We start from the raw sequence: 24762 nt of genomic DNA on the forward strand, positions 1-24762 counted from the left end.
CGCGCGCCACGACGCCCTCCCGGCGACGCGTGGGGTTTGGAGGACGCGAGGGGCGGGGCGGGGGGGAGGTCGGCCCCTCGATGTCCCGCCGCCCCCACCCTTGTAGGCTCCGTCGAGCTCGAGGTGGCGCACTCCTCCTGCGAGCACCTCGAGGCCGCCGCCGTCGCCGGCGCGGAGCGCCACCTTGAGCTGCGCTTCCGGCGCGCGAGCGACGGCCACGAAGTTGCGTGGGCGCAGCTGCCGCTGCCGGCCGCTCCGGGAGGCACGCCTTCGCCGCCGCCGCCGCCGCCGCCGCCGCCGCCGCTCGTCGTCGACGCGACGGACCCTGAGGCGGTGCACGTCGTCGGAAGCGCGCTGACGGTCAGCTTCTCCCGCCGGACGGGCTTGCCGTGCAGCATGCGCCGCTGCGGCGTCGAGCTGCTGCAGGCGCGGCTCGGGCCGTCGCTCCTGTTCGCGACATGGCGCGGACGTGTCGTGGACGCGTCGCGGAACGCGTGTCGTGGACGTGCCCCTAGGCGCCGCTCGAGCCGTCGCTCTGGCGGCCGCTCAACGACAACGAGCTCGGTGCGTGTGCGCACGTGCGGCTGCGCCGCTTCCGCACCGCCGGCCGGCCGAGCCGCGGCGGCCACCACGCGCTGCTGCAGCCGCTGCGCGTGGACGACGTGGCCGGCGGCGTGGAGGTGGAGGCGCACGCGGCGCTGCTGTCGGACGGCGAGCTCTGCCTCACCACCACCTGCCTCGTGCGGCCCGACGGCGCCGTCGAGGTGTCTGCGCGGCTCGTGAGCGGCGAGCGGCGCGCCGCCGAGGGCGCGGAGGCCGTGGCGGGAGCGGGCGGAGCGGGCGGCGCGGCGGGAGCGGGCGGCGTCGGCTTCTGCGCGGAGGGCGCCCTCTGCCTGAGGAGCTTGGCGCACGGTGCGCACCTCGAGGTCGAGGGCGAGGCGGTGCGGGCGCGGTGGGACGACGAGGGCGCGTGGCAGCAGCTCGTGCTGCGCTTCGCCGACGGCGGCGGCGAGGCGGGCGTGGGCGGCGAGGAGGACGGCGGCGGCTCCGCTCGGCGCCAGCTGTGCTACGGCGACGTCGTCTCGCTGACGGCGCACACCAACCACTACTTGGGCGTGCGCGGCGGCGAGGTGGTCGCCTCCGGCCGGCGGCAGGGCGAGTTTGGCCCGCTCGCGCCTTCCGCCGCGGAGAGCTGGAGCGTCGAGCCCGCCGACGGGCGCGGCCAGCCGGGCGAGCGCGTCGTCTCGGGCGGGCGCGTCGCGCTGCGCTGCGTCGACGGCGGCGGCTTCCTGGGCGGGCGGCGCGGCGAGGCGGCCGACAGCCCGCTGGCATGCGCCGAGAGCGCGGCAGTGTGGGAGATCCGGGCTGGCGAGCGCGCCGCCCCGCTGCGCGTCGGGTTCGTCGCGGCGCTGACGCGCGCGGCTGCGAGCCGCGTCCGGTGGCACGGGCTAGGCCCACACGAGAGCTACCCGGACCGGATGGCGGGGGCGCGCGTCGGAGTGTGGGACGGCAGCGTGGCCGCACAGACGCACAGGTACTGCCGCCCGCAGGAGAATGGCAACAAGATGGGCACGCGCTGGATGGCGCTCAGTGACGCCGCCGGCTCGGCGGGGCTGCTCGTCGTCTCGCGGCGGGGCGCGCCGCTGCCGATGCAGTGCCACCACTTTGCGCTCGACGACTTCGACGTGCGGCCCGGCTCGGCGGTGCCCGAGGTGCGGCACGGGGGCTCGCTGCAGGAGGCGCCGTGGACGACGCTCTGCATCGACGGCGCGCACGCCGGCGTCGGCGGCATCGACTCGTGGGGCTCGCAGCCGCTGCCGCAGCACCGGCTCTCGCTCGAGCAGCCGGTGGAGTGGGCGTTTGCGCTGCGCCCCTTCAGCCCGGAGGAGGAGGTGGCGCTGCCGGACCTGGTGAGGGCGCTGGCGTGAGGGTGTAAATATAAAAGCCAATTTCATGTTTCAAGCCCGGGATGCTTGTGGGCCCCCATATATTGACATGTTGAGTCCAACCTGACGGTCCTCACCAGCCCAGGCCCAGCCTCTCCTCTCTAACCTATTGCAATATATACATTGATATTGATCGCATCTCTAAGTATTGGAGCAATATATTCAATATTTCTCGACGTCCTTAAGCCCGCCGGGGGCCGGCTGAGGCTCAGGCTACACACAGCTGTACGGCTTGTGCCTGTTGTTTGTGTGTGTATCCGCGCTCTTGCACGAGACTGACTGGTGTGTCGCACTAGTTGTACTTTTCGTAATAGTATTCCGCATTCATTGCGAGGGCGGACCTCTCCTAGCGTGCAGACCGCGGGAGCTGGTGCCGATGTGATTGAACTTGCGCTCGTGAATGCGCTCATCTTCAACGCGCTGCACCTTGCTTGGGCTCAGCAGGCGCCCGCGGCAACCGGCGCATCTGCAGCCCGGCGCATCTTCAGCCAGCGCGACCGTCGTTCGCCATGGGCATCCGCGGGGCGACGCTGCCCTACGAGGCCAGAGCCCTCATCCAGGAGTGCGACCCCGCCACCATCTTCGGCGACATGAGTTTTCTCGGGTCCGGCGCCTTTGGCGAGGTCTTTGAAACCTCGCATTTGGCCACGGGCGCGCGCCTGGCCGTCAAGAAGATCAGGCTCGTCAAGGGCTTCGACAGCGATGAGTGGGATGACACCTACCGTGAGATCCGATTCCTGCGGCGATGCGACCACCCAAACATCCTCACGTTCCACGGCTGCTACCTGCACGAAATGACCATCTGTCTGGCCATGGAGCTCGCCCTTGGCTCGGTCACGGACGTGATGGAAGTCTTCAAGGCGCCCCTCAACGAGGCCGAGATTGCGGTGGTCGCGCACGATGTGCTGGCCGCACTCGCGTACCTGCACCAGTCGGGCCTGATCCACCGGGACGTCAAGGCGGCAAACATCCTGCTCACAGAGGACGGCTCTGTGCGGCTGGGCGACCTCGGCAGCGGGAGCATGAGCTCGCGCGCCTCCTCGCTGGTCGGGTCTCCCTACTGGATGGCGCCCGAGGTGGTGATGGCGATGGAGGCGGGCAGCTACGACGGCAAGGTCGACGTGTGGAGCCTCGGCATCGCGTGCATTGAGATGGCCGAGCGTCGGCCGCCGCTGTGGAAGATGAACGCCATGTCGGCGCTGTACCACATACCGATGAACGCGCCGCCGACGCTGCCCGCCGACGGAGGCTACAGCGACGCCCTCCGGGACTTCCTGGCAGCGATGTTGGTCAAGAGCCCGGCCGAGCGCGGCAGCGCCGTCGAGCTGTCACAGCAGCCGTTTGTCGCAGAGAAGCGGCCAGGCGACACCATCCTCAAGCTGGTGACGCGCGCCAAGAAGCCGCGCGAGCTATGGGACGAGTCGATGGCACGCGACGGCTCCGCGGCGGCGGCGGCGGCGGCGGCGGCGGCGGCGGCGACGATTCCCAGCAAGTGCGATGTCCTCTCGCCAGCCTCGAACAAAACTTTCGCTCTCGAGCTGGCGCGCCGCAGCCTGGGCGGCCCCTCGCCGCCGGTCACCCCGGGCAGCTACGAGGGCGCCTTGGCGGCTGCGACCGGGCCGACGGGCGGCGCCGCCGCTGAGACGGCGCTGCAGCAGGTCCGGACGATCCGGCACCAGCAGAGGAGCGAGTTGGAGGTGGAGCAAGCCGTGGTGGCGATGCAGCTGAAGGAGCAGAAGAAGGTGCGGGTGGTGCACAACAAGGCTGCCGAGCAGATGCGCCGACACCACGAGGCGGAGATGCAGCGGCTGGCGCAGCAGGACGCCAGGGGGCGCGACGCGCTGCTCAGGCTGGGCGACAGCGAGCGCGAGAAGCTGCGCGTGCGGCACGCGGCTGAGCTAGGGGAGACGGCCAGGTCGATCCGCGCCGACGAGAAGAAGCACGCCAAGAGCCTCAAGGACTACCACAAGACCAACCAGGCAGAGCTGGCCGCCACCAACAAGAAGATGCAGGCCGAAGCCAAAGCGGCGCTGAAGGCGGAGCTGCGCGCATGCCCCAGGCGCCTTCCCCCCTCGCCCCCGCCCCTGACCCTCGCCCTCACTCCCACACCGCCCTCGACCCTCGCCCTCGCTCCCACACCGCCCTCGCTCCCACCCCGCCCTCGCCCTCGCCCCCCGACCACCGTGCTCGCCCGGCCAGGCGCGAGGCCAAGGAGAAGAAGCGCGCGCACGCCGACCACGTCTTGCACGAGCGCGAGCACAACGCCGCCGTGGCGCAGCAGCAGGCGGCGGCGCACGAGGCGCGCGCGACCCTGGCGGTGCGCGTGATGCACCTCAAGCGGCGGCAGGCCGAGCAGGCGCGGCAGCTGGGCGAGGAGGTGGCGCTGGTAACGCGGCTCTCGGAGTCGCTCTGCCGGCACCAGCACGAGCGCACCGACGCGCGGCTGGCCGCGGCGGCGGCGCAGTGCGACGAGCGCGCCGCGTCGCAGCGCGAGTACCACGCGCGGCTCTGCGCCATGGAGGACGAGCAGATGGCCAAATGCGAGCAGGCGGCGGAGAAGGCGCTCAAGAAGCGGCAGCAGGCTAACCCTAACCCTGACCCTAACCCTGACCCTGACCCTTACCTGACCCTAACCCTAACCCTAACCCAGCAGGCGGACCTGCGGCGGCAGCCAAAGCTCCTCGGCAGCGGGCGGGACGAGATCCGACGCTCGCACACAGAGACGGTCAAGGCGAGCAACAAGCAGCACAAGACGCTGCTCTCCGAGGCCAACAAGATGCCCAAGAGCCCCGACAGGTCGGACACGCTCAAGCGGCACAAGGCCGAGCAGGCGCAGCGGCTGAGCCGGCTCGAGGAGCAGCACAAGCAGAGCATCGCCGACTTTGTGCGCAACTTCAATGAGCAGGTGGAGAAGACGCACGCGGGTTGGTGGGACAAGCACCGCGCCGAGTTCGAGACGGCGCGCGCCAGCGTCGCCTCCTACCAGGCGGCGCGCGCCGAGACGTTTGCGGCCAAGCACGCGGAGGAGCAGCGCCAGCTCGAGGCTGACCGCGCGGCCGCCCAGGTGGAGCTCAGAGGCTTCGAGGCGGACGAGGAGACGCGGCTGGAGGAGCAGCGGCAGCGGCAGGTGCAACTGGCGGGGCGGCACGAGGAGGAGCTACACGAGCTCACGATCTCGCACGTCACGTCGACGCGGAGGATATCTATTTGAGCGGCTCACGCTGCACACGCATGCTTACGTTTACGAGAAGGTTGCAAGTCGCGCGAGTACCTCTGTTGGAGATTTTTATTATTTGTTGATTGTTGTCGTGTCGTGACGTCGCGTGAGATCTTTTGTTCTACTGTCTCGTGACGTGTGTAGGTATGTAAGTGAGGTATGTAAGTGTCGACTTGTCTCAATGTACAATGTCTGCAAAAAAAGGGGAGGGGAGGGGGGGCGATTAGAGCTGGATATACGTACCGTAGGGGCCTCCCATCCTGACTAGGTCCAGCCCTGGGTGGCGCAAGATCTGACGTTTTGTGTCTGTAAGTATAAAGATGAGAGTGAGGTTGAACCGGACCCAATCAAAGTCGGCGGGTTTCGAGGGGGGGGTATGACGAAAAACGGCGGGCGCATTTGGGCACATGACAGGGAGAACTCTGTGGTGGACCCGCTGGGCGAAAGGAGCTCGCAGACCGTTGCAGCCTCACGATGTCATTGAGCGGAGCGAGTGCGAGCGCGGCGGCCAAGCAGCGGCACCAGCCACCAGGAGTAGCGGCGAGCTGACACGAGCGCGCTCGTCGATGCGGCGAGGGGGCAGAGGCAGATGCCCGAGCTGCCGCCGTACGTGCCAGAATTCGACCTCGCGTTCATGTCTCAGATGCTGGGCGGTGGAGCTGTCTGGTCGGAGCCAGAAGACCCAGCCACTGGCGATGACGAGACGATGATGCAGGAGGCCGCCGTCGACATTGCCCTCCAGCTTTTGACGGATGACGGGGGGCTGCAAGCGCTGCTCGCATCTGATGAACCGAGCGCAGAGAGGGTTGCGCTGGAGGGCCCGACAACGCGCTTGCAAACTCGCGTGCGAGGTTTTTAGGTTAGGTGTAGGAAGGTGAAGAACAGCCAGGCTCGGACTGGACACCAACGCGGTATGGGTGGACGCTGGACAGATGATGACGACACCACGACACGCACGAGCGACACACAGACACAAAAGGCTCGAGGTTGGATCAGCTTTACTGACATCATGACAATCGTCAGATCCGTGTTTTTTTGGTCTTGCGGTACATCTCTCCGCTCGCCACCTCACGCTCCGCCGTCCGGCCATGGATGGTCCGATGGAGCTCGCCGAGCTCCATCGGACCATCCAACTCCGGTCACCGAGTCTGAACGCGCTCAGCCTCAGGAGGTACCAAACCGCGCGAATTCTGCACGCCTCGCTGCACCGCTGGCTTGACTGAATCAGGCAGCAGCAGGCTGCTGCTGCTGCCACAGCAGCAGTCTGCTGCGGCCCTAATACGCAAGTTGATGACTAGCAGCACTGCCGGGGGCATTCGAGCCGCCACAGCCGGTGTACGGCCGTGCACTGCCACCTGCCTGCGGCTACGCACAATGTGCGCTCGCATTGGATGAGCCCTGCTGATGGACCTGCGTCGCCTAGCTGCACGAGAGCAATGCCGCAGGCAGTGGCCGTGGCATACACTGCGAGCACACTTGGTGCAGCTGCGAGGTGCAGCAAGAGCACGTCGTTCCTGCCTCTGATGCCACTCTCGCGGCTTGCAGCGCGTCACTCGCGCATGCTCTCCAGGAGCTATGGCGGGCGCGTGTGTGGGGCTGTAGCCTGTGTTTGGCTGGTTCTACCCGTTTACTATCAGTATCATGTCCGGGCCACAAAAAATCGCACACGGGTAGCGGCTCAGGGGCCCAGTAAGTCGCGGAATCGCCAAATGTCACAACCTGCGCCACCCAGGGCTGGACCTAGTCTCCTCTCTACCTCAAAACACGACTCGACGCAATCGGCTCGACGCGGTCGCGCCGCTCCTCCCTCAGGAGCGCCTTGAGCTCGGGCGGCGCGCCCTTTTGCAGATCCGCGTCGCCACTGCCCGTCGTGATGGCTGCGCCGCCCTCGGCAAAGAGCGCCTCGCGCTCCTCGAGGCTGAGCATCGGCCTGTTGCCGCGCTCGCGGACAAAGATGAAGAGCGCATCGTCACCGCCGCGAGTGATGCGGCAGGTGGCGTCCAGGTAGGTCACGTCGTTGGCCGGCTGCGCTGCGTCCGGGTTCTGTCGGGTGACGACCACCTTGCGCAAAGGCGTCTCGAGCGGCTTCCCGAGGACGGCGTCGAGCCCAAAGGTAAGGCGTCGAAAGTCGACATCGACCCGGTTGCCGCGCTCGTTGCGCGTTCCCGCCGCGTTGAGCGTGCCGGGCGGCGCGAGCCGCACGTCGCCGATAACGAGTGTTGAGGCGCGCGCCAGCCCGAGCCTGTGCTCGACGAGGCCTTGGTTCTCGAACCTTCCGGTCTGCACGTCAACTGGCTGATAGGTCTTCCCGAGCACAAAGCCCAGTGGCAAACCAGTCGCAAGGTTCGTGATCTCGCGTCCATTGGAGTATACCAGCCTCCACGAGTCCGAGAGCCGCGGGTCCTTTGCGTTGTCGCGGGCGGCCTGCCGCTCGACGGCCGCGGCACGCGCCTCGATCTTTCTGGCAAGCGCCGGCGGCACGGTCGCGTTGGTGGCCGGAGCGCCGAACTCCATGCTCGGGATGAGCGCGAGAAGCTCCGCCGCAAGGCTGGCGGCAGGAAGCTGCTCGGCGGCGGACACGGGCCCAGTGATGGCGGCTTGCGGCGCGGACAGAAGCGCCCCACAGAGCGCGGATGCGAGTGCAGTTCTGCGAGACGTGGAGGTGGGCTGGCGCATGTTTCCGTGTTCGAGATGACTGCACTCGACTCTCGCGGCGGCCCGGCGGGGCGGTCGGGGCGAAGACAGAGTCGGGCGGCTGCGGGCGAGCGTCGGACCTCGTCGCGGCGCGGTGACCCCAAGCTCCTACTCTTTTTATGGCGCAAACAACATACCTAAAACAAATCGCAACACTTGGGTCAATCCAGCGAAATCAGATTCAAGCTGCCAACTCGAGGGAGGTGGGGGTCGCTGGCGATTGAGCGTGAAAGTGCCACCAGACTTCCGGCTCACTAGGATACGCGGCGATCGAAGGCGACACCAGCCGCATTAATCCAACAAGCGCACGCGCACACACGGCGATCGAAGGCGACACCATACGTGCCCAAATAAAACGGCGGCGGGCGCTCCGAACGCGGACCCTGCATCCTCTCGCTGCACATATGCTGTCCCTCTGCGCGCTCGGCGCCGACGGCTCCTCCGACCCGCGTCGCCAGCTCAGCTTTGCCTCGCTGGCCGAGCTCCCCCCGCCGGCAACGCCGCCGCTGCGCACGCTGGGTATTCTGAACCTGGATGGCTACTACTACCCCACGCAGGTTGCTTCAGCCCCCTTCGCCGCTGCGCCCCTCCGTGGACCTCAAGAGTCCGCTCCCCTCTGAACACATACCCTCGCTAATGCCTCCCGAACCGTGTCCGGCGTCCCCGCGCAGCCTGGCGACGTGAACGACCTCCGGACATGGTGCCGCGTCAGCGAGAGCCTCGTGGATGACCCCGAGTACACGTGCGAGCTTCCGCTGCGACACGACGGTGGCACACCTTGCGACGGGGGCGCGACGTGCGACGAGTTTGGCGCCGCCTACGCCGTCATCGGCGATAAGGACGGGCAGTTCACCTTTCACGTTTCAGAGACTCCCAGACGGCATCGGCCGCCGAGGGAACGTTGGGAAGAGGCACGAGGAGGGCGGCGACCTCGACCGACTATGGAGGACCCGTCGCCAGACGACAGCCCTTGACGTTCGCGCGGATTTCGCGAACTCCGAACTCGAACGAACGCAGCCGGCGGGGCCCAGCCCGAACCTCAGAACTGAACGGACCGCGCCGGCTGTGGAAGGCGCGAACTGCGAAACCGAACGAACGTTCGTGAACTCCGTTCGAACTTAGGAAACAAGAAAATCATCGCCAATTCGTTCGTTCGGCGTGCTCGCGCGGTACCAGCCGCGCTGAACGAACGACTCGCGGAACTACCCCAGAGCGGTTCCCGCAGCTGGACCGCTCCGAGGACTAGGGTCCCGATGGTGCCGGCTGCGCTGTGAGCAGGGCCGCCCTGTGGTGCCTGGGCGCCGTGCGTGCTGACTGGCGAGTAGAATTGGGAAGACGGGGGCTCCCCGAGGCGTCCAGGCGTACTAGGCCTCTAATAGGCGACCAGGGACTATACAGGCCTGCATAGCCAAAAAATACATATTGCGGTTCGTTCGCGGTTCGTTCGCAGTTCAGACGAACTTCCCTGGTGTTCCTCGCCCTGCGGGTGTGAAGCGGGTCGGGGGGGGGAGGAGAAAAGAAAAGGCTCGAGTTCACGAACTAGTTCGAGGGTTCGGGCACCCAAGGGCGAACGACCGAACCATGCAGCGAACCAAGGGGAAGCCGTCCAGAGCGAACTCCGAAACCGAACGAACCGCGAGTTCACCAAACCAGTTCACGAACCAGTTCGCCAGTTCGCCCGCGAACGTCAAGGGCTGCCAGACGACGCAGGGCAGAAGACGGTGAGGCGGAGCAGACGCGCAGGGCGAGACGAGGGAGGGAGCAGGACTTTGCGGAGATCAGCAGGAGGATGTACGAAGAGATTAGGAGCAGCAGGGACCCGAGGGACCATGTGGAAGACGGCTAGTGCTAGTCCCCCACCGGGAGGACGACCCCGGCTAGTCGCCGACCACACCCACAAAGAACCCTGCACAAAGATCGCAAGGGCGGGGGCCTGTATTCCTTTTTACCCATCTCACAGTAGAGAGGTGTCCGTTTTTATTACTCGGTTCTTCGCGGCCTGCGCCGGAGAGTTGGCGGTCGTGCGCTGGGTGGTGATCGTCATCTGTCTGCTCTGCTGTGCTTCTCGCTCGTGCGTCCTTGGAAGTTGTGCTGACCTCCTTTCACCTCCTGCTCTCCTATGCCACGTGGCTGTGTGTGTTTGGATTTCTATGTTTGCGATTTGGATTTTAAAGAAAGAAAGAAAGAAAGAAAACACACAACCCAAGGGAGGGATGGGAGAACGGCACGCCGCCACCACACAGGGATTTTAAGGAGAGGAGTGTGGATTTTGGATTTTACACTACACTTTTTTATTTATTTATTTATTGCCTGGCAACCAGTCAGGCGATGCTGCTCGATGTCGCTGCTCGAACATCGCTGCAGCCAAAGTACGACATCGTGCTGTACGGCGCCACCGGCTTCACCGGTCAGCTCGTCGCGGCCTACCTCCACTCCGTGCAAGACCTGCAGGGGCAGAAGTGGGCCATCGCCGGCCGCTCGCCCGCCAAGCTGGCCGCGCTGGCCACCAAGCTCGGCGCGGGCGTCAGCTCCATCGCCGCCGAGCTCACGGACGCCGCCGCCACCGCCGACCTGGTGTCCAGCACTCGCGCCGTCATCAACTGCGCCGGTCCCTTCTCGCAGCACCACGCGGAGGAGTTACTGGGTGAGTGCGCGAGGAGAGGTGTTCACTACTCCGACTTGGCCGGCGAGGGCTTTTGGCAGGCGGAAATGGCGGCCAAGTTCCACCAGGTCGCCGAGCGCAGCGGCGCCAAGATTGTGCTCGGCGGCGGCGTCGACTCCATCCCGAGCGACCTCGGCTGCATGCTCGCCATCGACGCGCTCCCAGGGGAGGGGGGTCCGATCCAGGCGCGCGCGGTGTACACCGAGTACACGGGGAGCTTCTCCGGGGGCACGCTCAACAGCGGCCGCGCGATGAGCCGCGCGCGCAACGAGGGCCGCGTCACGGCCGCGATGGAGGCGGACCCCTACCTGCTCGCCCCGGGCACGACCGGCGCGGACAGCGCCGTCGGCACCGCCGACGGCATGCCGGCGGGCTTTGGCTGGGGCCTCTCGCGGCGGCAGCCCTTCTTCATGGGGCGTGCGAGACGCCCCGCCGTTTGACCGCCGTGGTGTGTGGGGTGTCTGACGCTCCCCGCGCTACGCCCCCGCGCCTCGACCAGGCCGATCAACGCGCGCGTCGTGCGTCGCTCGCTGGCGCTGCGCGGCCTCGCGCAGCAGGTCTCCTACTCCGAGTGCTCGTCGGTCGGGCTCTGGCTGCGCCTCGGCTGGGTGTACGCGTCGCGCGGCCTCGGCTACTTCCGCGGCGAGCCGATCAACCTCTCGCCGCGCTCGGGCGAGGGCCCTCCCTCTTGGCTCCTCGAGGAGGGCGCATTCGCGGTGGAGGTGACGGCGACGGCGGCGAGCGGCGCGCAGGCGGTTGCGACCGTCGTGGGCAAGGGCGACCCGGGCTACGGCGCGACGGCTAAGATGTTGGCCGAGGTGGGGCTCTGCCTGAGTCTGGACGCGCACCCCTCTGCGGCGGGAGGCGTGCTCACGCCCTGGACCGGCTTGGGGGAGGCCCTGGCGGCGCGCCTGCGCCGGGCGGAGGGCGGCGCCTTTATGACGCTCGACGTCGCGCGGACACCGCGGGCGGGCGATGGGGCGGCGGTGCGATGAGCCGCATGAGTGCGATGAGCCGCGTCGAGAGAGAGAGAGTTTTGTGTTGTTCGCGTCGATAGACGATAGAGCCGTAGCAATTGGATTTGAGGCAGATGGCTCGTAGCTCGATCGCGAGCCGGTTAAAAAACAAAACAGGCATACAGTTGTAGTATAGGGTGAGACTGATGATGCTCCTTCGACTCTTAGGGAGCGGTTCAGCTGCTGGGCGGGCTTCAGGGTGGTGCTCACGCGTGAAAAGGATAAAGGAATCGACGCGATGTACAAAGCATACAACAAGAGGAGGGCGCGGCGACCTCAACGCTCAAAACCGACTATGGAGGACCCGTCACCAGACGACGCAGAGCAGACGACGGTGAGGCGGAGCAGACGCGCAGGGCGAGACGAGGGAGGGAGCAGGATGTTGCGGAGATCAGCAGGAGGATGTACGACGAGATTAGGAGCAGCAGGGACCCGAGGGACCATGTCGCATGTGGAAGCCGACGGCTAGTGCTAGTCCCCCATCGGGAGGACGACCCCGGCTAGTCGCCGACCACACCCACAAAGAACCCTGCACAAAGACCGCAGGGCGGGGACCTGTTCCTTTTTACCCATCTCCTAGTAGAGGTGTCCGTTTTATTTATTTATTTGTAGCGCATACTACGGCAAGTCCGCGCGCCGTCTTGCCGCAGTCTAATCTTTCGTTCGCCGAGGAAGAAGAATTTTAGTGCGAGGAAGAAGAAAGTTAGCCGCCAACAGACGAGCCGTTGCTTGCCGATCCTCCTCCTCCTGCTCCTCACTGTAGTTGTCCCACCCGTTGGCCGTTGCCGATGTCGCGTTCTCAGTTGTTGTCCTGTTTGATCTCTGTGCCTTCGTGCCTTCTCATTCTACATCTCACGGCGATGCTCCCCACCACCGCGCTCCTCCTCTGCGACTCGCACGCCGGTGTGACCTCTATGGCTCATCTTTCGTCCCTCTCGCCGAGAAGAATTTAAACAAGACAACTCTCTCTCACAGCACACAGGCTCGACACAGGCCGAGAAGAAGAAACCAAGTGCAATTGCCGATCGATGTCGGCTCTGCTGTCTCTCCTCCTCCTCCTCCTCCCGCTCCTGCACACGGCCGCTCTCCGCTTATCGCGCCCGCTGCACCTTGGCGGCGGCCGCCTGCGCAAGGCGCCGCGCGCGCCGCGCGTCCGCTTCGCCGCCGCGGCCAGCGCTTCTGCGGGCGGCGACGAGGAGGGGCTGGCGGACCTCGGCTCGCTCGCGCCGGTGGGTGAGCTGCTCAAGCCGCTCGACCCGCAGCTGGTATCGGTGGTCGAGCAGGACCCGTCGGTCTTCACGCTGCCCGCCACGCAGGCCGGCGGCGGCGACCGCTTCGTCGAGCTCTTCCGCTCGTGCGCGCCGTACATCAAGATGCACCAGGGCCGGACGATCGTGCTGCACATCTCCTCGCTGGTGCTGGAGCACTCGTCGCTCTTCGAGGAGACGATGGTGGACCTCTCCATCCTCTCGCTCCTCGGCGTGCGCGTCGTCCTCGTCGTCGGGATGCACGGCCAGGTCGACGACGCCGTCCGTGCCGCGGGCGCCGAGCCGCAGATCGTGGGCGGGCGTCGCGTCTCGGACGCAAACACGCTGCGCGCGGTGCAGCAGGTGTCGGGCGAGGTGCGCGCGCGCGTCGAGGCCGCCCTCGCGCGCGGCCGCCACGCGCCTCCGGGCGGGAGCGAGCGAGGCGCGAGCAGCGCGCCGCGCCTCGGCGCTGGAGTGGACGTGGTGACGTCGAACGCCCTCTACTCGGCCCAGCCGGTGGGCGTGCTGAGCGGGGTGGACTTCAAGAGCACGGGCGAGGTGCGGCGCGTCGACGCCGACAAGATCCACGCCTACCTCGACGGTGGCGCCGTCGTGCTGCTCACCTCGCTCGGCTACTCTGCGTCGGGAGAGGTCTACAACGTGAGGCATGTCTCTCCGCACATCTCCGCACATCTCCCCATCTCTCGCTCGGCTACTCTGCGTCGGGAGAGGTCGACGACGTGAGACCTGCACCCAGCCCCGCCCAGGCGGGAGGTGCGGGCCGGGGTGGGCGGGTGACGCGCTCAGCCGGCTGGCCCGGCCGTGCGCCCTCAGGTTCCGGCGGTCGAGGTCGCGGCGCGCGCCGCCGGCGCGCTCAAGGCGTCGAAGCTCATCTACCTCACCGGCGCGCGGCTGGTGATGCACAGCCAGCTCGGCGGCGCGGGCGCGTCGGCCGTCCCCGTCGACCAGCGCCCGCTCGTCCAGTCGATGCGGCTCGCCGAGGCGAGGGAGCTGGTGCGCCACTGGGACGCGCGCTCGGAGGTCGCCGCGGCCCGCTTGCCCGAGGCGGCCGACCCCGCCGCCCGCTCGCGGTACGAGTCGGCAGAGTTTGTGGTCGGCGGCCTGTGCAAGCGGTGCGTCGAGGCGCTCTCGTCGGGCGTCAACCGTGCGCCGCCCCTGCCCGCCGCCGCCGCCGCCGCCGCGCGAGCCCCCGCCCTCCCGGCGAGCCTCCTCCGCCCTGCCGCGCGCCCTGACTCGAGCCTCGCGGCGGCCCCACGCCCAGGTGCGCACCAGTCCCCCCCATCTCTCCCCATCTCTCCCCATCTCTCCCCATCTCTCCCCCTGCTCAGGCGCGCACCTGGTGCCCCCCGCCCCGGGCGCGCTGCTGCAGGAGCTGTACACGCTCGACGGCGCGGGGACGCTCATCGCGTACGACGTCTACGACGGCGGGCCGCCGCCGCCGCCTTCCCCGACCCCCTCCTCCTCTCCGCCCCGCCTCCCAACCCGACCACCGCCCAACCCCACCACCACCGCCCGCCCGCACCGCCGCCCGCACGCTGCAGGCATCCGCATCGCCACCGCGGCCGACGTGCCGGGCATCGCCGAGCTGACGGCGCCGCTCGAGGAGCAGGGCGTGCTCATCCCGCGGCCGCTGCACGAGCTCACGAGGGACGTGCACCAGGCGCCAGGCCGCCCGCGCTTCCCGCCCCAGGGGACTACCCAGACAGTGGGGTCTTGCGCGTCTGCGAGAGGCAGGCATCCAAGTCCTACTCGGGCATGGAACTCGGAGGCCCAGAGCTCACGCCGTAGAGAGACTCTGCAGCGTTGACGGCAGCAAGACTCCGAGGAGCAGAGGGCAGTCATGCGCAGGGTCTCGGAGAACGCACCCCCTCTCTTGTGCCGGCCCCACTGTGCGGCCGCCCCCGGCGCAGGGCTTCTACTACGTCCTCACGCGCGACGCCAACATCCTCGCCTGTGCGATGCTGAAGCGCTACGCACTCGACTGCGCGGAGCTTGGCACGCGCTCCCCACACGCCAGCCATCCCCCCCCAACCCCAACCCCCAACCCCACACAGTGTGCCATGCCCCAGCCCCTACCCCAACACAAGCCCAAAACTCCAGCCCGAACCCCAACCGAGCCCCTGCCCAACGGGCCCGCCCCACGCCTCGGTCGGCCACACTGCTTTTGCGGCGCAGGCTGCCTCGTCGTCTCGCCGCGCTACCGCAAGGAGGGCCGCGGCGACTCGATGCTCTCCTTCCTCGAGCGGACCGCCATCTCGGCGGGCGTCTCGCGCCTCTTTGCGCTCTCGACGCGAACCATGCAGTGGTTCACCGAGCGCGGGTTCGTCGAGGTGCCCGTCTCGGAGCTGCCGGAGCGGCGGCAGCGCACCATCAACCTCGCGCGCGGCTCCAAGGTCTTCATGAAGGGGCTCAACTCGCCGCGCGAGCTCGACGCAGAGGAGCTCTTCTGGGCGGCCGACGCGCCACAGAGCAGGCAGGCGCGCGGCGGGTAGGCTTCGGCTTACCGCAGCGCACGTGCGGGCCCGCCCAAACCGCAGCGCCAGGAGCGATCGCTCTCCCCGCGCGCGAAATACACGTATAGAGGACTCGCCGGAGCGAGAGAGTCGTTTGAAGCCTCAGTTGTACATTTCAAGCATACTGTTCACCTAGCCACCGGGCATGTCGAAAAAGAAAAAAAACAGGCGCCGGGGGGGACCGGGCCGCGGGCCGGCGGCCACTCGCGCGCGCGCGACATGGCGCCGCGCCCCCCGCCCCGACGCCGCGGCTCCCCGCGCACCTCCCCCGGACGCGCGGACCCCCCCGCGCCTCGCTTCGTATGTCCCTATCGGCTAGTTCCATTTCACTGTGGCACAGCTCGCGTTACAAAACCTTGATTTTGACCATTTGCGCACTAATATGTCCCTCGCGGTGCCTTCCAGAGGCAGCTGCGACCCCGCCGAGTAGACGGCGGCGCACAGCTGTCAGCTCACTGCTCAGCAGGCCGCTCCGAGCAGGTGGCGCGGTGTGTGCCACCGTCCACTCGGCTGGATCGCAGCTGCCTCTGCGCGTCCTGGGGAGGGACAATAGTGTCGCCGCCGGGGACGACTCGACGCTGCTGAGATCGGAGATCAAGCTCTGACAGGTCGCACGTCGCTCCTTTGACGCCGACGTGACTCACCCGTGCAGATCTCATCAGGACACGGTCTTCGGTCTCGACGCGCTCGGTACGACGCCTGCGACCCGTCTCCGGTCAAGTGGCACTATGCTCATCGCGCCTGCCAGCGCTGCCGTGCAGGCTGCCACGACAAGGTCGAGCACGCTTCTAACGCTCGCCGAGCCTTCCTTTCTATCCCATTACTCGACGGTAGGCAGCCTGGGAAAACGGCGCGCGGTCAGAGGCAAAGCCTACAAGGGGTGGTGGAACCACATATCACGGCTACTGCCGGCTCGACCCCACGATTCATAGCCTCGGAAGGCTGACTTTGCGGCACCATCATCGGACGATGTCGACGAGTTGGGACTTGGGTCGCTCTCGCGCCTCGCGGTAGCCAGATGACCTCTCTTCCTAGGAGCATCGGCCATGGCCGCAGGGAGCGCGGGGGAGGGCGCTGGAAGCAACACGGAGCTCCGTTGGAGACGCTAAGAACAAGATTAGCGTGTCAGAGACAGAGTGAAATGGAACTAGCCATCGCATCACTACCTCATCCTCAAAATCTCTTGGGGTCATGAAGCGGGCTGGGCGCGACATTCCGAGGAGTTGAGAGTTGTGCGCCTGTGTAGTGTGTTGCGCATATGTTTACGTCGTTCGTACTTTTACTGGTACTCTGCTGTACTAACCTCTATGCATATGTCTGTGCAGGTCGGTCACCAAGATTATGCCACGGACTCGCAGGCCCACTCGCCACACGCCGGGCAGATGAACTAGGTCCATAGAGCGTAGTTCGCAACGGCTCCGCCCTGAGACCGTCAGTCCGCAGCCGCGCGTCCGCCTCGCTCTCTGCTCACTCGTCGTCGTCGTCGCTCTCCTCTTTGTAGCTCTTTCCGGCGGCGGCGCGCTTGCGGCGTGACGACGACTCCTCGGGCTGCCAGCCATCCGACTCGTCGCCGTCGTCGCCGTCGTCGCAAGGCGTCTTGCGCTTGGGCTTGGCCGCCGCCCCCCGCGCGCTCCGGCCGGCGCCGCCGCCCCGCCCCGCCGGCTCCTCGAGCAGGAGGACCGCCTCTTCGCCGGCGTAGGCCGATGCCTCGAGCTGATGGATAAGGTCCGATGTCGAGTCGCCGCGCGGGGTGAGGCCGTTGGCCGCGCACACCGCCCGCAGCTGCGGCAGCGACATCGAGTGCAGGTTCGAGGGCAGTGCCGCCGCGGAAATCTTGCCGCCGCCGCCGCCGCCGCCGCCGCCGCCTGACGTCAGCATCTTCCGCCCCGAGGCGTGCGACGCCATCCTCGCGAGCATCTCCTCCTTCGTCCCGTCGGTCGCCAGTCCCCGCTCCTCGCACTGCTTCTTGACCTGCGTGTCGGTGAGCAGCCACGCCTGCGAGTCGTCGCCACCCAGAAACTGCCACACCGCCAGGTTCTGAGCCTCAGCCTGTGCATCCCTCGCCTCCGCCTTCTTCGCCCTCCTCTCGCCCGCCGCCGCGACCGCCGCCGCGTGTGCGGCGTGCGCCTTCTTGTCGGTGCAGCACCCCAAGTGCTCGGCGAGCTCCTCCCTGCTCACGCCCGGCGGAGGCTCGAAGCCGCAGCGCGGGCACGCGTCGAGCAGTCCAGCGACGAAGAGCTTCTCCCCCTGCGCGCGCCTCTCCGCCTCGGACGCGCCGCCCGTGCCCTTGCGCGCCGCGCGCGCGACACGCGCCGCCGCCGCCTCGCGCTGCTTGGCCTGCCGCTCCTGCTCCTTCCTCGCCTCCTGCCGCAGGTCGTCCTCCACCTGACCGAGAGAGGGCCGCGGCGTGGGGAGGCGGAGGCGGAGGCGGAGGCGGCGGAGGGACGCACCCGGGCCGGCACGTGGTAGAGCCAGAAGCCAAAGGTGCCGGAGCAGCGCGCGTTGCCGCAGGTGACCTGCCGGTGGTAGTCGCGGGGGTGGTACTCGAACGGCTTGCGGCAGAGCGGGCAGCGGTGCTCGGCGGTCATGCAGCCAAAGTCGCAGAGGCAGAGGGCGCAGCAGTACACTTTGAGGCCCTGCATCATGAAGTTGTAGTCTGTTGGGCGCGGCAGGAGGGGGGGGGCGGAAGCGGCGGTGTGAGGGCGAGAGCAGCCTTGGCAGTGGGAGGGCCGCTGATCCGAAGGCAGCAGGAGGGCGGAGAGAGGCTGGCGGCGCGCCGAAGTCCATGACGCCCGAGTCGGCGCTTCCCCACTGCGATTTGCACCGCGGGCAGAAGAGATGCGTCTTGAAGCAGCCGTCGTTGGAGCGAGAGATGGCGGTGTGTGCCCTCGCCGCGGCCTTGGCGGCCTGCGGCGGCGCCTCTGGCGCCGTGAGCACCTCAAAGGCGCGCACGAGGTGCTGGAACGCCTTGGTCGCCTGGCCCAGCTTGGGCAGCTTGTCGGGGTGGATGATGCGCGCGAGGCTGAGGTACGCCTTGCGCTGTGCGGCGAATGGCGTTGCGCGCGTGATTGCGGCGCCGAGCAGAGACAACACGCCCTCGGGGTTGCCGGCCTCGCCCAGCTCCAGCACCTGGAGGGCGAGACGCGTCGCCAGCTCGTCGGCATCCTCACCGCCGCCCCCTCCGCCGGCCGAGGAGCCAGCCTCGGCCGACGTCCCTCCGCCTTCAGACTTCAGCGCGTCGATGAGGCTCTGCATCAGTTCGTCGCGGGTGTTGATCGACAGATCGCACGGGAGGCCATGCGACGCGAGCGCCTTGCGGAACTCGGCCGCCTTGAGCGTGGTGGGGTTGCGGCCGTCGGGCAAGGCGTGCTTGTCGCCAGCGTCGCAGAGCTGCAGCCGGCGGACGAGATCCTCCTTCTCGCCCGCACCCGACTGAGCGCGCTCCTTGAGCTTGGCCTTTAGCTGCGCCACCTTGAGCTTGGAGTAGGCGTCGCTCATGCTTGGCCGCGAAAAAGAATTTTACAACTCGCCCTCGCACAACACTGGGCACGGGATCCCTTGGGTTGTCTGTTTTCTTTCTTTCTTTCTTGGGCACGGGACAAAGAAAGAAAGAATTCTACATGTACTAATACAAGCCCCTCTCACAACAGACAACCCAACGGAGGGATGGGAGAACGGCACGCCGCCACCACACAGGGATTTTAAGGAGAGGGGTGTGTGTGGTGCGCTAGCCGTCGCCCACCCTTGGGCGTCCGCCTCTTCCTATCTGCTTGGCGGCGAGCTGTCTGCGCGCAAGTGGAACTGGTTTCTTTTTTGCTGGGCCCCAATCCAGACTTTTAAACCAAAATCGTGCTCGTGCACAGGTGGGGACCCTGTCCTCGTCCCATCCCCCTCGTTTGGGTTGTCTGTTTTGTTTCTGACTGTTCTTCACTCAGGTCCGGCTACTCGCGTTAATATCGCTTTCTCTCTCATCGGATTAGGTCGGGGGACTGCCACTGGACACAGGCGAGGAGTGCCTAGAACCTCCCAGACTTACGAAAGTCCTTTCCGGCGAAGATTGCGTTCGAGCCGAGGTCCTCCTCGATGCGGAGCAGCTGGTTGTACTTGCACAGCCGCTCGGAGCGGCACGGTGCGCCCGTCTTGAGGTGCCCGGTGCCGAGAGCCACCGTGAGGTCGGCGATGAAGGAGTCCTCCGTCTCGCCAGACCGATGGCTGACGAAAACTCCCCACTCCTGGTCAACGCAGAGCTTGTACGCCGCGATCGCCTCGCTGATGGTGCCGATCTGATTCACCTTGAGAAGCATCGCGTTGGTCGCCTTGCAGCTAATACCGCGCTCAACAAGACACTGTGTACAGTGTAGCAGCCGTCCCGCCAGAGAACAGCTCTCAAAACTGTCGCGGCGCATCGCGCCTGGCGCCGACTTCGGCTAATACAACACCTCCGTCCGCCGGAGTGGAGGTGGAGAGGTCGCCCAAGCAGAGAGATAGCCCCACGCAGAGGCGCCGGCGACCGTAGACTCACGAGCCCAGGTCAAAGATGCGGCGCCCAGCAGGCGCCGCCCGCGTCGAGCACACAGGGCAGCCTCCCATACCGCCACACAATTCGCAGCCGTCGCCGAGGCTGACCTTGTCCTGCTCAGCGCTCTTGTGGGGCACGAGGTCCGCATACGATGTGCGAACCGGCGCAGACGCGGGCACATCGAGAGCCATGTGCGGCGCCACCTTGGACGTGTGGATGGCCGACCCGTGGAATGCAGCGAGGGCGACGACGACGGCACACAGCATGCTGTTAATGTTGGGGCAGTAGGGCTAGCGCAGGAGAGATGGGCTAGCAGATGCAGCGACCAAGACAGACAAGGTTGGGCGGGACCGAGCACCCTCTGAGCAATCCTGGAGTTTCTTTTAAACAAGAGAACCGGGAAACTGAAACGGCGATCACCGACTCTACCTCCGATCACAGGGCCTAGGCGGCCCGCCATGATATCTAGCCGTGTGTGCTGGCGTCCGGGACTCCGCGGACCCTCGGGTTTCACGTAACAAGAAACAAGTCCACGCGGCGAAACACACGCAACGAATTCAGTGTTGTTTGTCGAATTCAGCGCAAAGCACGCGGGGCAGCCGGTGGCCGGAGCAGGGCGAGATGCTCGGGGAGCTTTTGGAGAGCGTGGCGGAAGGAGGGGTGGAGAGAGAATTTGTTGTTTGAGAGAATTCGTGGTTGGTGGCCAAAGATTCATTTTTATTAAATGAACTCGGGGCACAGGACGCGGCACAAACGGGGCCAAAGATTCAAAAGAGACATAGCAGGTTTTTTTCACTTGCTGCGGTCTAGCACGCTTTGGGTTCATCGACAGCCCGCCACCGAACTAGCAACATGCTGCTGCCACACACCTCGCTCCTTCCCGGCTCGTGGCTGCCGCCGTTTGGAGGCGGAGCGCACTCTCGAGTCGACACAACGGCGCTCTTCACCACCGACGACATCTCGCGCTGGGCCCAGGCCGAGAGCTCGCAGTACGACGGCCTCGTTGCGGCGCGGCCTTTCGACGGCAGGTGGGACGAGTTCCAGAGCGCCATCGATGAGGCGTGCTCTCGCTGGCCGGAGAGGGGCCTGACGTGCACCGCTCCCAGCGAGGCTAGCCGGTTCTCGGCGGCGGTCGTTGAGCTGCTCTCCGGCGCCGGGCTCCCAGACCCGATCAGCCGCCAGCTGCACGAGGACGCCTGCGCGCTGGGACGCGCGTGGAAGGCGCTCTGCCCCGCGGTGCGGCAGCTCAGCGTCAAGCTCGAGCTCTTTGGCGAGAACGTTTGCTCGCGGTGGCACTGCGACAACTTTGTCGGCCGCGGGATCGTTAGCTATACGGGCGTGGTGGGCACCGAGTACACGAGGAAGGGGAACGTGGACTTTTGGGAGTTGCAGCACTGCGGGAACAACAAGTGCATCATCCGCGACCCAAAGCTCGTCGAGAGCGTGGCCGTCGGCGACTTGCTGCTGATCAAGGGTACCCGCTTCCCGCTCCCGCACGGCACGGCTCGGTCCATCAAGGCGTCGAACGCGCTGGTGCACAAGTCGCCCGAGGTGCGATTCGACCAGCAGGGCGGCGTCCAAAATAGGCTCGTGTTGAAGGTTGACGTGTATGAGCTCCCAGCGGCGAGCGGCCCAGCGCGGGGAGGGGACAAGAAGCCCTGATGCTGTGAAGCGGCTACCGCGTGTGAGAGAAGGACCCGAAGGTGGACCTGTTGCGGCCAATGGCCATGGCTTGAGCCGCGATGCGCTTGCGCCTTGCGGCACATGCGTGTCGCCAGTATCTCTTGTGCGGACTGCGTCTGCCGGTCGGTGTCTCCCGCGCCGCGAGAGGCGAGTTGCTCGGCCGTGGGTGACGGTCAGCCATGTGCGAGTTTGTGCGTACACACACACGTGCGTGCGCGGCCACGGTTGAATGTTTGGTTGTGTTTACTCAACATAGGTAGCAAATATGGTCTGACGTTAATCGTTATCTGAAACGCACAGTAATCTGAAGGAACTAAGGATAGGAACCAGTGTCCAGTGCTCTAAAAACTATCCTGATCCCAGGCTAAAGGCGCTCTCACAGGTCCAGCCGCCGGGCCTCGCAGCTCGCTTCAAACGCGGCTAAAGTCGCGGTCGGGCAGCAGCCGCGGCGCGACGAGCGTCCATAGGTAGAGCAGCGCACACAGCCAGCCCGACGTCAGCTGCACCCAGGCCGACGCGAGCGAGGCGTTGTACGACCCGTTCAGCAGCTCGGCGTCGGCCTCGCCATCGGCGGCGGTGCCCCAGTTGGACAGCAGCATGGCCAGGTAAAAGGAGAGGAGCAGCATGACAAAGTAGTAGCCGCGGTACGACTGTGGCGCCACCTCATCGAGCGGGTCCTCGCGGGCCTCCTCGCCCTCCACCTTCACGGTGACCGCGTCCGCCGCTGCGGGCGCCGCAGCCGGCGCCGGCGCCAGCTGGCCCGCATTCGTCGCCACCTCCTTGGCGCTCATTTTCGCCGTCTCGCGGCGGCCGGCGCTGAAGGTGAGGAAGGCGACGGTGCCGGTGGCGATGCAGATCGAGACCACGGAGGAGACGAAGCCCGGGCTATTTGCGAGCGGGTTGCACTCGGCGTACGGCATCGCAGCCATCGCGCCGTAGCAGACCCACGTGCCGTAAGCGGAGACGAGGGCGGAGGTGAGGAGGGCGGCGTGCGGCGCGATGCTCGAGACGGAGAGGGCGGTGTTGAGGAGGACGAGCAGGAGCGTGGTGGTGACAGCCAGCGGGTTGAAGGAGCAGCCGCTCTGCGGGAAGCGGTCGTACAGCAGGCCGATGCCCGTCAGGATGCCCACGTAGAGGAGGAGGCAGAGCAGCAGGTTGGCCACCTTCCAGACGTTGCCGCCCGAGTTGCTGATGCAGAGGAGCGGCGCGGGCGGTGCCTGATCGTCGCGCTCCACCATGGCCGTGTTGGCGGAGTAGCCGAATCCAATCAGCGAGATCACCTGGTACACGAGAAAGCCGGGCGCGACGAAGCGGGCAATCCAAGCGTAGTAGGCGAACGCGTCGTTGGGCATGAAGACGGTGGTGGCACCGACAGCGATGACGCCGATGACCTTGGCGAGCCAGAAGCCGCGGTGCGCAAACACAGCCGCCTTGGACTCGCTGCACGTCAGGAACAGCATCGTCAGAAAGAGGCAGGAGAGAGTGAACGAGATGCGGAAGACTGCCCAGTTGCCCTCGCACCGGCCGCCCTCGCAGAGGGTGTATGACGCCGAGCCGGGAGTAGACCAGGTGTCGACCGCCATGTCCTGCTCAGAGTATCGGAGGACCAGGGCGACGGTGGTGGCAACGAAGAGGATCAGGCAGTAGAGCACGTTCGTCTTGAACGGCGAGGCGAGGCAGCGGCATGTGCAGCACTTGCACAGCGCGCCGACGGCGCACGAGCCGACGCACGACGCGCACATCCCTCCGATGCACGCGACTGGGGCGGAGATCAGGGCGCCCATTTTGCTCCGCTGGAGAGGCGCGGCGGTAGAGAGGCACGGCGGCGAAGAGCGAGCGCTGGAGCGAGCGCTGGTCGCGTCCCAACCTCCTTGCTACTCGTAGCAAAAAAATAGCTTGGAATCGCACGTCCGACGGCGGCTCGCGTGGGTGGCACCCAGCCACCACCCACCCATTACCACCGTGCACAGACACCCACCCATCCACAAAACAAAACACCTCTCATCCACCCTCTCTCTCTCTATCTCCGCCTCAATGCTCAAATCAAAAAACAAAACATCTCTCTCCTCAAATCGCGATCCGGAACAGCAGAGAGAGATCAGTCAGCAGAGGGGGGGGGGGGGGGAGGGAGGGAGGGAGAGAGAGAGAGAGAGAGAGAGAGAGAGAGGGAGAGAGAGAGAGAGAGAGAGAGAGAGAGAGAGAGAGAGAGAGAGAGAGAGAGAGAGAGAGTGCATTGTATATACGTCGATCCGGTGTGCGACGAGCGGGGTGTGTTCGGTGAGGGTGATCGGTGTTCCCGCGCGGGTTGGGGTTCCCCGTTCCCGGGACGCGGGACGCCGGGTGCGGGACGCGGGAGTCGCGAGGTGTTTTTGCGGTTTGGAAGTTTGCTCTTGCTGTTTGTGGAGAACATCACTCAAATGACATTATACAATGAAGAAACAAACGTTCACGGCCGTCTAGACTAAGCATGGAATGCGTCAGCGTGTGTGCCACAGTGCAAACACACTCTAACTAATCCTCTCTACATGTGGGGGCGGCTCATACACGTTGCCTGGATGGCGTCGACATGACCCTGCCTGGGACTCACACCGCTGCAGCGGTGAGACACCGTGGGTGCGCGCATATGATAGCCCGAGACGTTATGGGTTGGCCCGCGGGCCTGCGGAGCTGCGGCACCGCCGGCGCCACAGCTCAGCGGAGCTCTGGCTACACACCGGCGGTCACGCCTGAGCTGCTGTGCTTGCAGGTCCTCGCCTTATGGCCGAGGCCGCCGCATCGCGAGCATCGCTGCGGCTTGTCCTTTCGCGACCCGCTGGGCGCCGGGTGAGCCCCCAGCTTGATCTGGATCGGCGGCAGAGGCGGCGGCGCCGCTTTCAAGAAGAGGGTTTTGAGGAGGCCCGGCCCGATATCGCTGTTTAGCAGAAGGGCCATCTGCGAGAGCTGCGGGCTCGAGGGCGTCTCCAGGCCGCGGCACACGCGCTTTGACGGACGCGGAGAAGTCACAGCTTCAGCATCAATCGCGGCCCTGCAGTGCAAGTCCACGTCGAGCGTGGCGAGGGCGAGGCGGGAAGGAGGAGACGCGCAGCCGCCGATGACCGACGAGTCGTCGATGCTATCACCGAGAAGAGCCGCGATCGGGCAGTACTCCGCCGATACGACGATGCCGACGGCTTGCATGGGACACAGGTGATCTCCGCAAGGAGTGACAAGGTGAACCGCCGTGCACGTCCCCGGTACCCCTAGG

At 66.3% G+C, this 24762-nt stretch overlaps 10 protein-coding genes across 10 annotated transcripts in view; 5 read left to right on the forward strand and 5 right to left on the reverse strand.

The window, feature by feature from the left end:
* EMIHUDRAFT_213049 (hypothetical protein) overlaps window positions 1-1928 on the forward strand; it is a gene marked incomplete at both ends in the record, with an annotated part of 5480 nt that extends 3552 nt beyond the window's left edge. Inside the window, 4 exons of the mRNA XM_005765215.1 lie at window positions 107-222; window positions 331-360; window positions 528-764; window positions 1062-1928. Coding sequence (XP_005765272.1) covers window positions 107-222; window positions 331-360; window positions 528-764; window positions 1062-1928 — 1250 coding nt within the window. The remainder of the gene's footprint in view (window positions 1-106; window positions 223-330; window positions 361-527; window positions 765-1061) is intronic.
* Window positions 1929-2390: 462 nt separating this feature from the next.
* EMIHUDRAFT_464763 (putative Serine/threonine-protein kinase) lies at window positions 2391-5157 on the forward strand (the record flags this gene model as incomplete). Its single annotated transcript, XM_005765216.1, has 2 exons — window positions 2391-3861; window positions 4146-5157. The coding sequence occupies exons 1-2, from the start codon at window positions 2456-2458 to the stop codon at window positions 5155-5157; spliced, it is 2418 nt and encodes an 805-aa protein (XP_005765273.1). The 5' UTR covers window positions 2391-2455.
* Window positions 5158-5752: 595 nt separating this feature from the next.
* On the forward strand, window positions 5753-6386 carry EMIHUDRAFT_213051 (hypothetical protein; the record flags this gene model as incomplete). The annotated part of the gene is made up of 2 exons (XM_005765217.1): window positions 5753-5968; window positions 6270-6386. 2 exons carry the CDS (start codon window positions 5753-5755, stop codon window positions 6384-6386), a joined length of 333 nt encoding a protein of 110 aa, XP_005765274.1.
* Window positions 6387-7116: 730 nt separating this feature from the next.
* On the reverse strand, window positions 7117-7668 carry EMIHUDRAFT_57144 (hypothetical protein; the record flags this gene model as incomplete). Its single annotated transcript, XM_005765218.1, has 1 exon — window positions 7117-7668. A coding segment is annotated over one exon (552 nt), but the record flags the coding sequence as incomplete, so codon positions are not given.
* Window positions 7669-10185: 2517 nt separating this feature from the next.
* EMIHUDRAFT_437224 (hypothetical protein) lies at window positions 10186-11514 on the forward strand (the record flags this gene model as incomplete). The annotated part of the gene is made up of 3 exons (XM_005765219.1): window positions 10186-10936; window positions 11019-11041; window positions 11077-11514. The coding sequence occupies 3 exons, from the start codon at window positions 10186-10188 to the stop codon at window positions 11512-11514; spliced, it is 1212 nt and encodes a 403-aa protein (XP_005765276.1).
* A 1049-nt stretch (window positions 11515-12563) lies between these two features.
* On the forward strand, window positions 12564-15446 carry NAGS1 (N-acetylglutamate synthase; the record flags this gene model as incomplete). The annotated part of the gene is made up of 5 exons (XM_005765340.1): window positions 12564-13442; window positions 13617-13947; window positions 14132-14508; window positions 14714-14756; window positions 14979-15446. 5 exons carry the CDS (start codon window positions 12564-12566, stop codon window positions 15293-15295), a joined length of 1947 nt encoding a protein of 648 aa, XP_005765397.1. The 3' UTR covers window positions 15296-15446.
* Window positions 15447-16783: 1337 nt separating this feature from the next.
* Window positions 16784-18814, reverse strand: EMIHUDRAFT_213056 (hypothetical protein; the record flags this gene model as incomplete). The annotated part of the gene is made up of 5 exons (XM_005765220.1): window positions 16784-16879; window positions 16997-17098; window positions 17288-17506; window positions 17767-17952; window positions 18107-18814. 5 exons carry the CDS (start codon window positions 18812-18814, stop codon window positions 16784-16786), a joined length of 1311 nt encoding a protein of 436 aa, XP_005765277.1.
* A 518-nt stretch (window positions 18815-19332) lies between these two features.
* EMIHUDRAFT_104019 (enolase) lies at window positions 19333-20101 on the reverse strand (the record flags this gene model as incomplete). Its single annotated transcript, XM_005765221.1, has 2 exons — window positions 19333-19632; window positions 19943-20101. The coding sequence occupies 2 exons, from the start codon at window positions 20099-20101 to the stop codon at window positions 19333-19335; spliced, it is 459 nt and encodes a 152-aa protein (XP_005765278.1).
* A 1643-nt stretch (window positions 20102-21744) lies between these two features.
* EMIHUDRAFT_437226 (hypothetical protein) lies at window positions 21745-23381 on the reverse strand. Its single transcript, XM_005765222.1, has one exon. The coding sequence runs from the start codon at window positions 23300-23302 to the stop codon at window positions 21929-21931; it is 1374 nt and encodes a 457-aa protein (XP_005765279.1). The 5' UTR covers window positions 23303-23381; the 3' UTR covers window positions 21745-21928.
* Window positions 23382-23920: 539 nt separating this feature from the next.
* EMIHUDRAFT_437227 (hypothetical protein) lies at window positions 23921-24712 on the reverse strand. Its single transcript, XM_005765223.1, has one exon. It carries the CDS (start codon window positions 24693-24695, stop codon window positions 24225-24227), a length of 471 nt encoding a protein of 156 aa, XP_005765280.1. The 5' UTR covers window positions 24696-24712; the 3' UTR covers window positions 23921-24224.
* Between the last annotated feature and the right edge of the window lie 50 nt (window positions 24713-24762).

Source organism: Emiliania huxleyi, assembly GCF_000372725.1.
Source record: "Emiliania huxleyi CCMP1516 unplaced genomic scaffold EMIHUscaffold_56, whole genome shotgun sequence".
Taxonomy (NCBI): domain Eukaryota; phylum Haptophyta; order Isochrysidales; family Noelaerhabdaceae; genus Emiliania; species Emiliania huxleyi.

What these genes read in the sequence shown, in the direction of transcription:
- EMIHUDRAFT_437226 (XM_005765222.1), bottom strand. Translation starts at nt 23,302, where the DNA reads ATGGGCGCCCTGATCTCCGCCCCAGTCGCGTGCATCGGAGGGATGTGC.
- EMIHUDRAFT_437227 (XM_005765223.1), bottom strand. Translation starts at nt 24,695, where the DNA reads ATGCAAGCCGTCGGCATCGTCGTATCGGCGGAGTACTGCCCGATCGCG.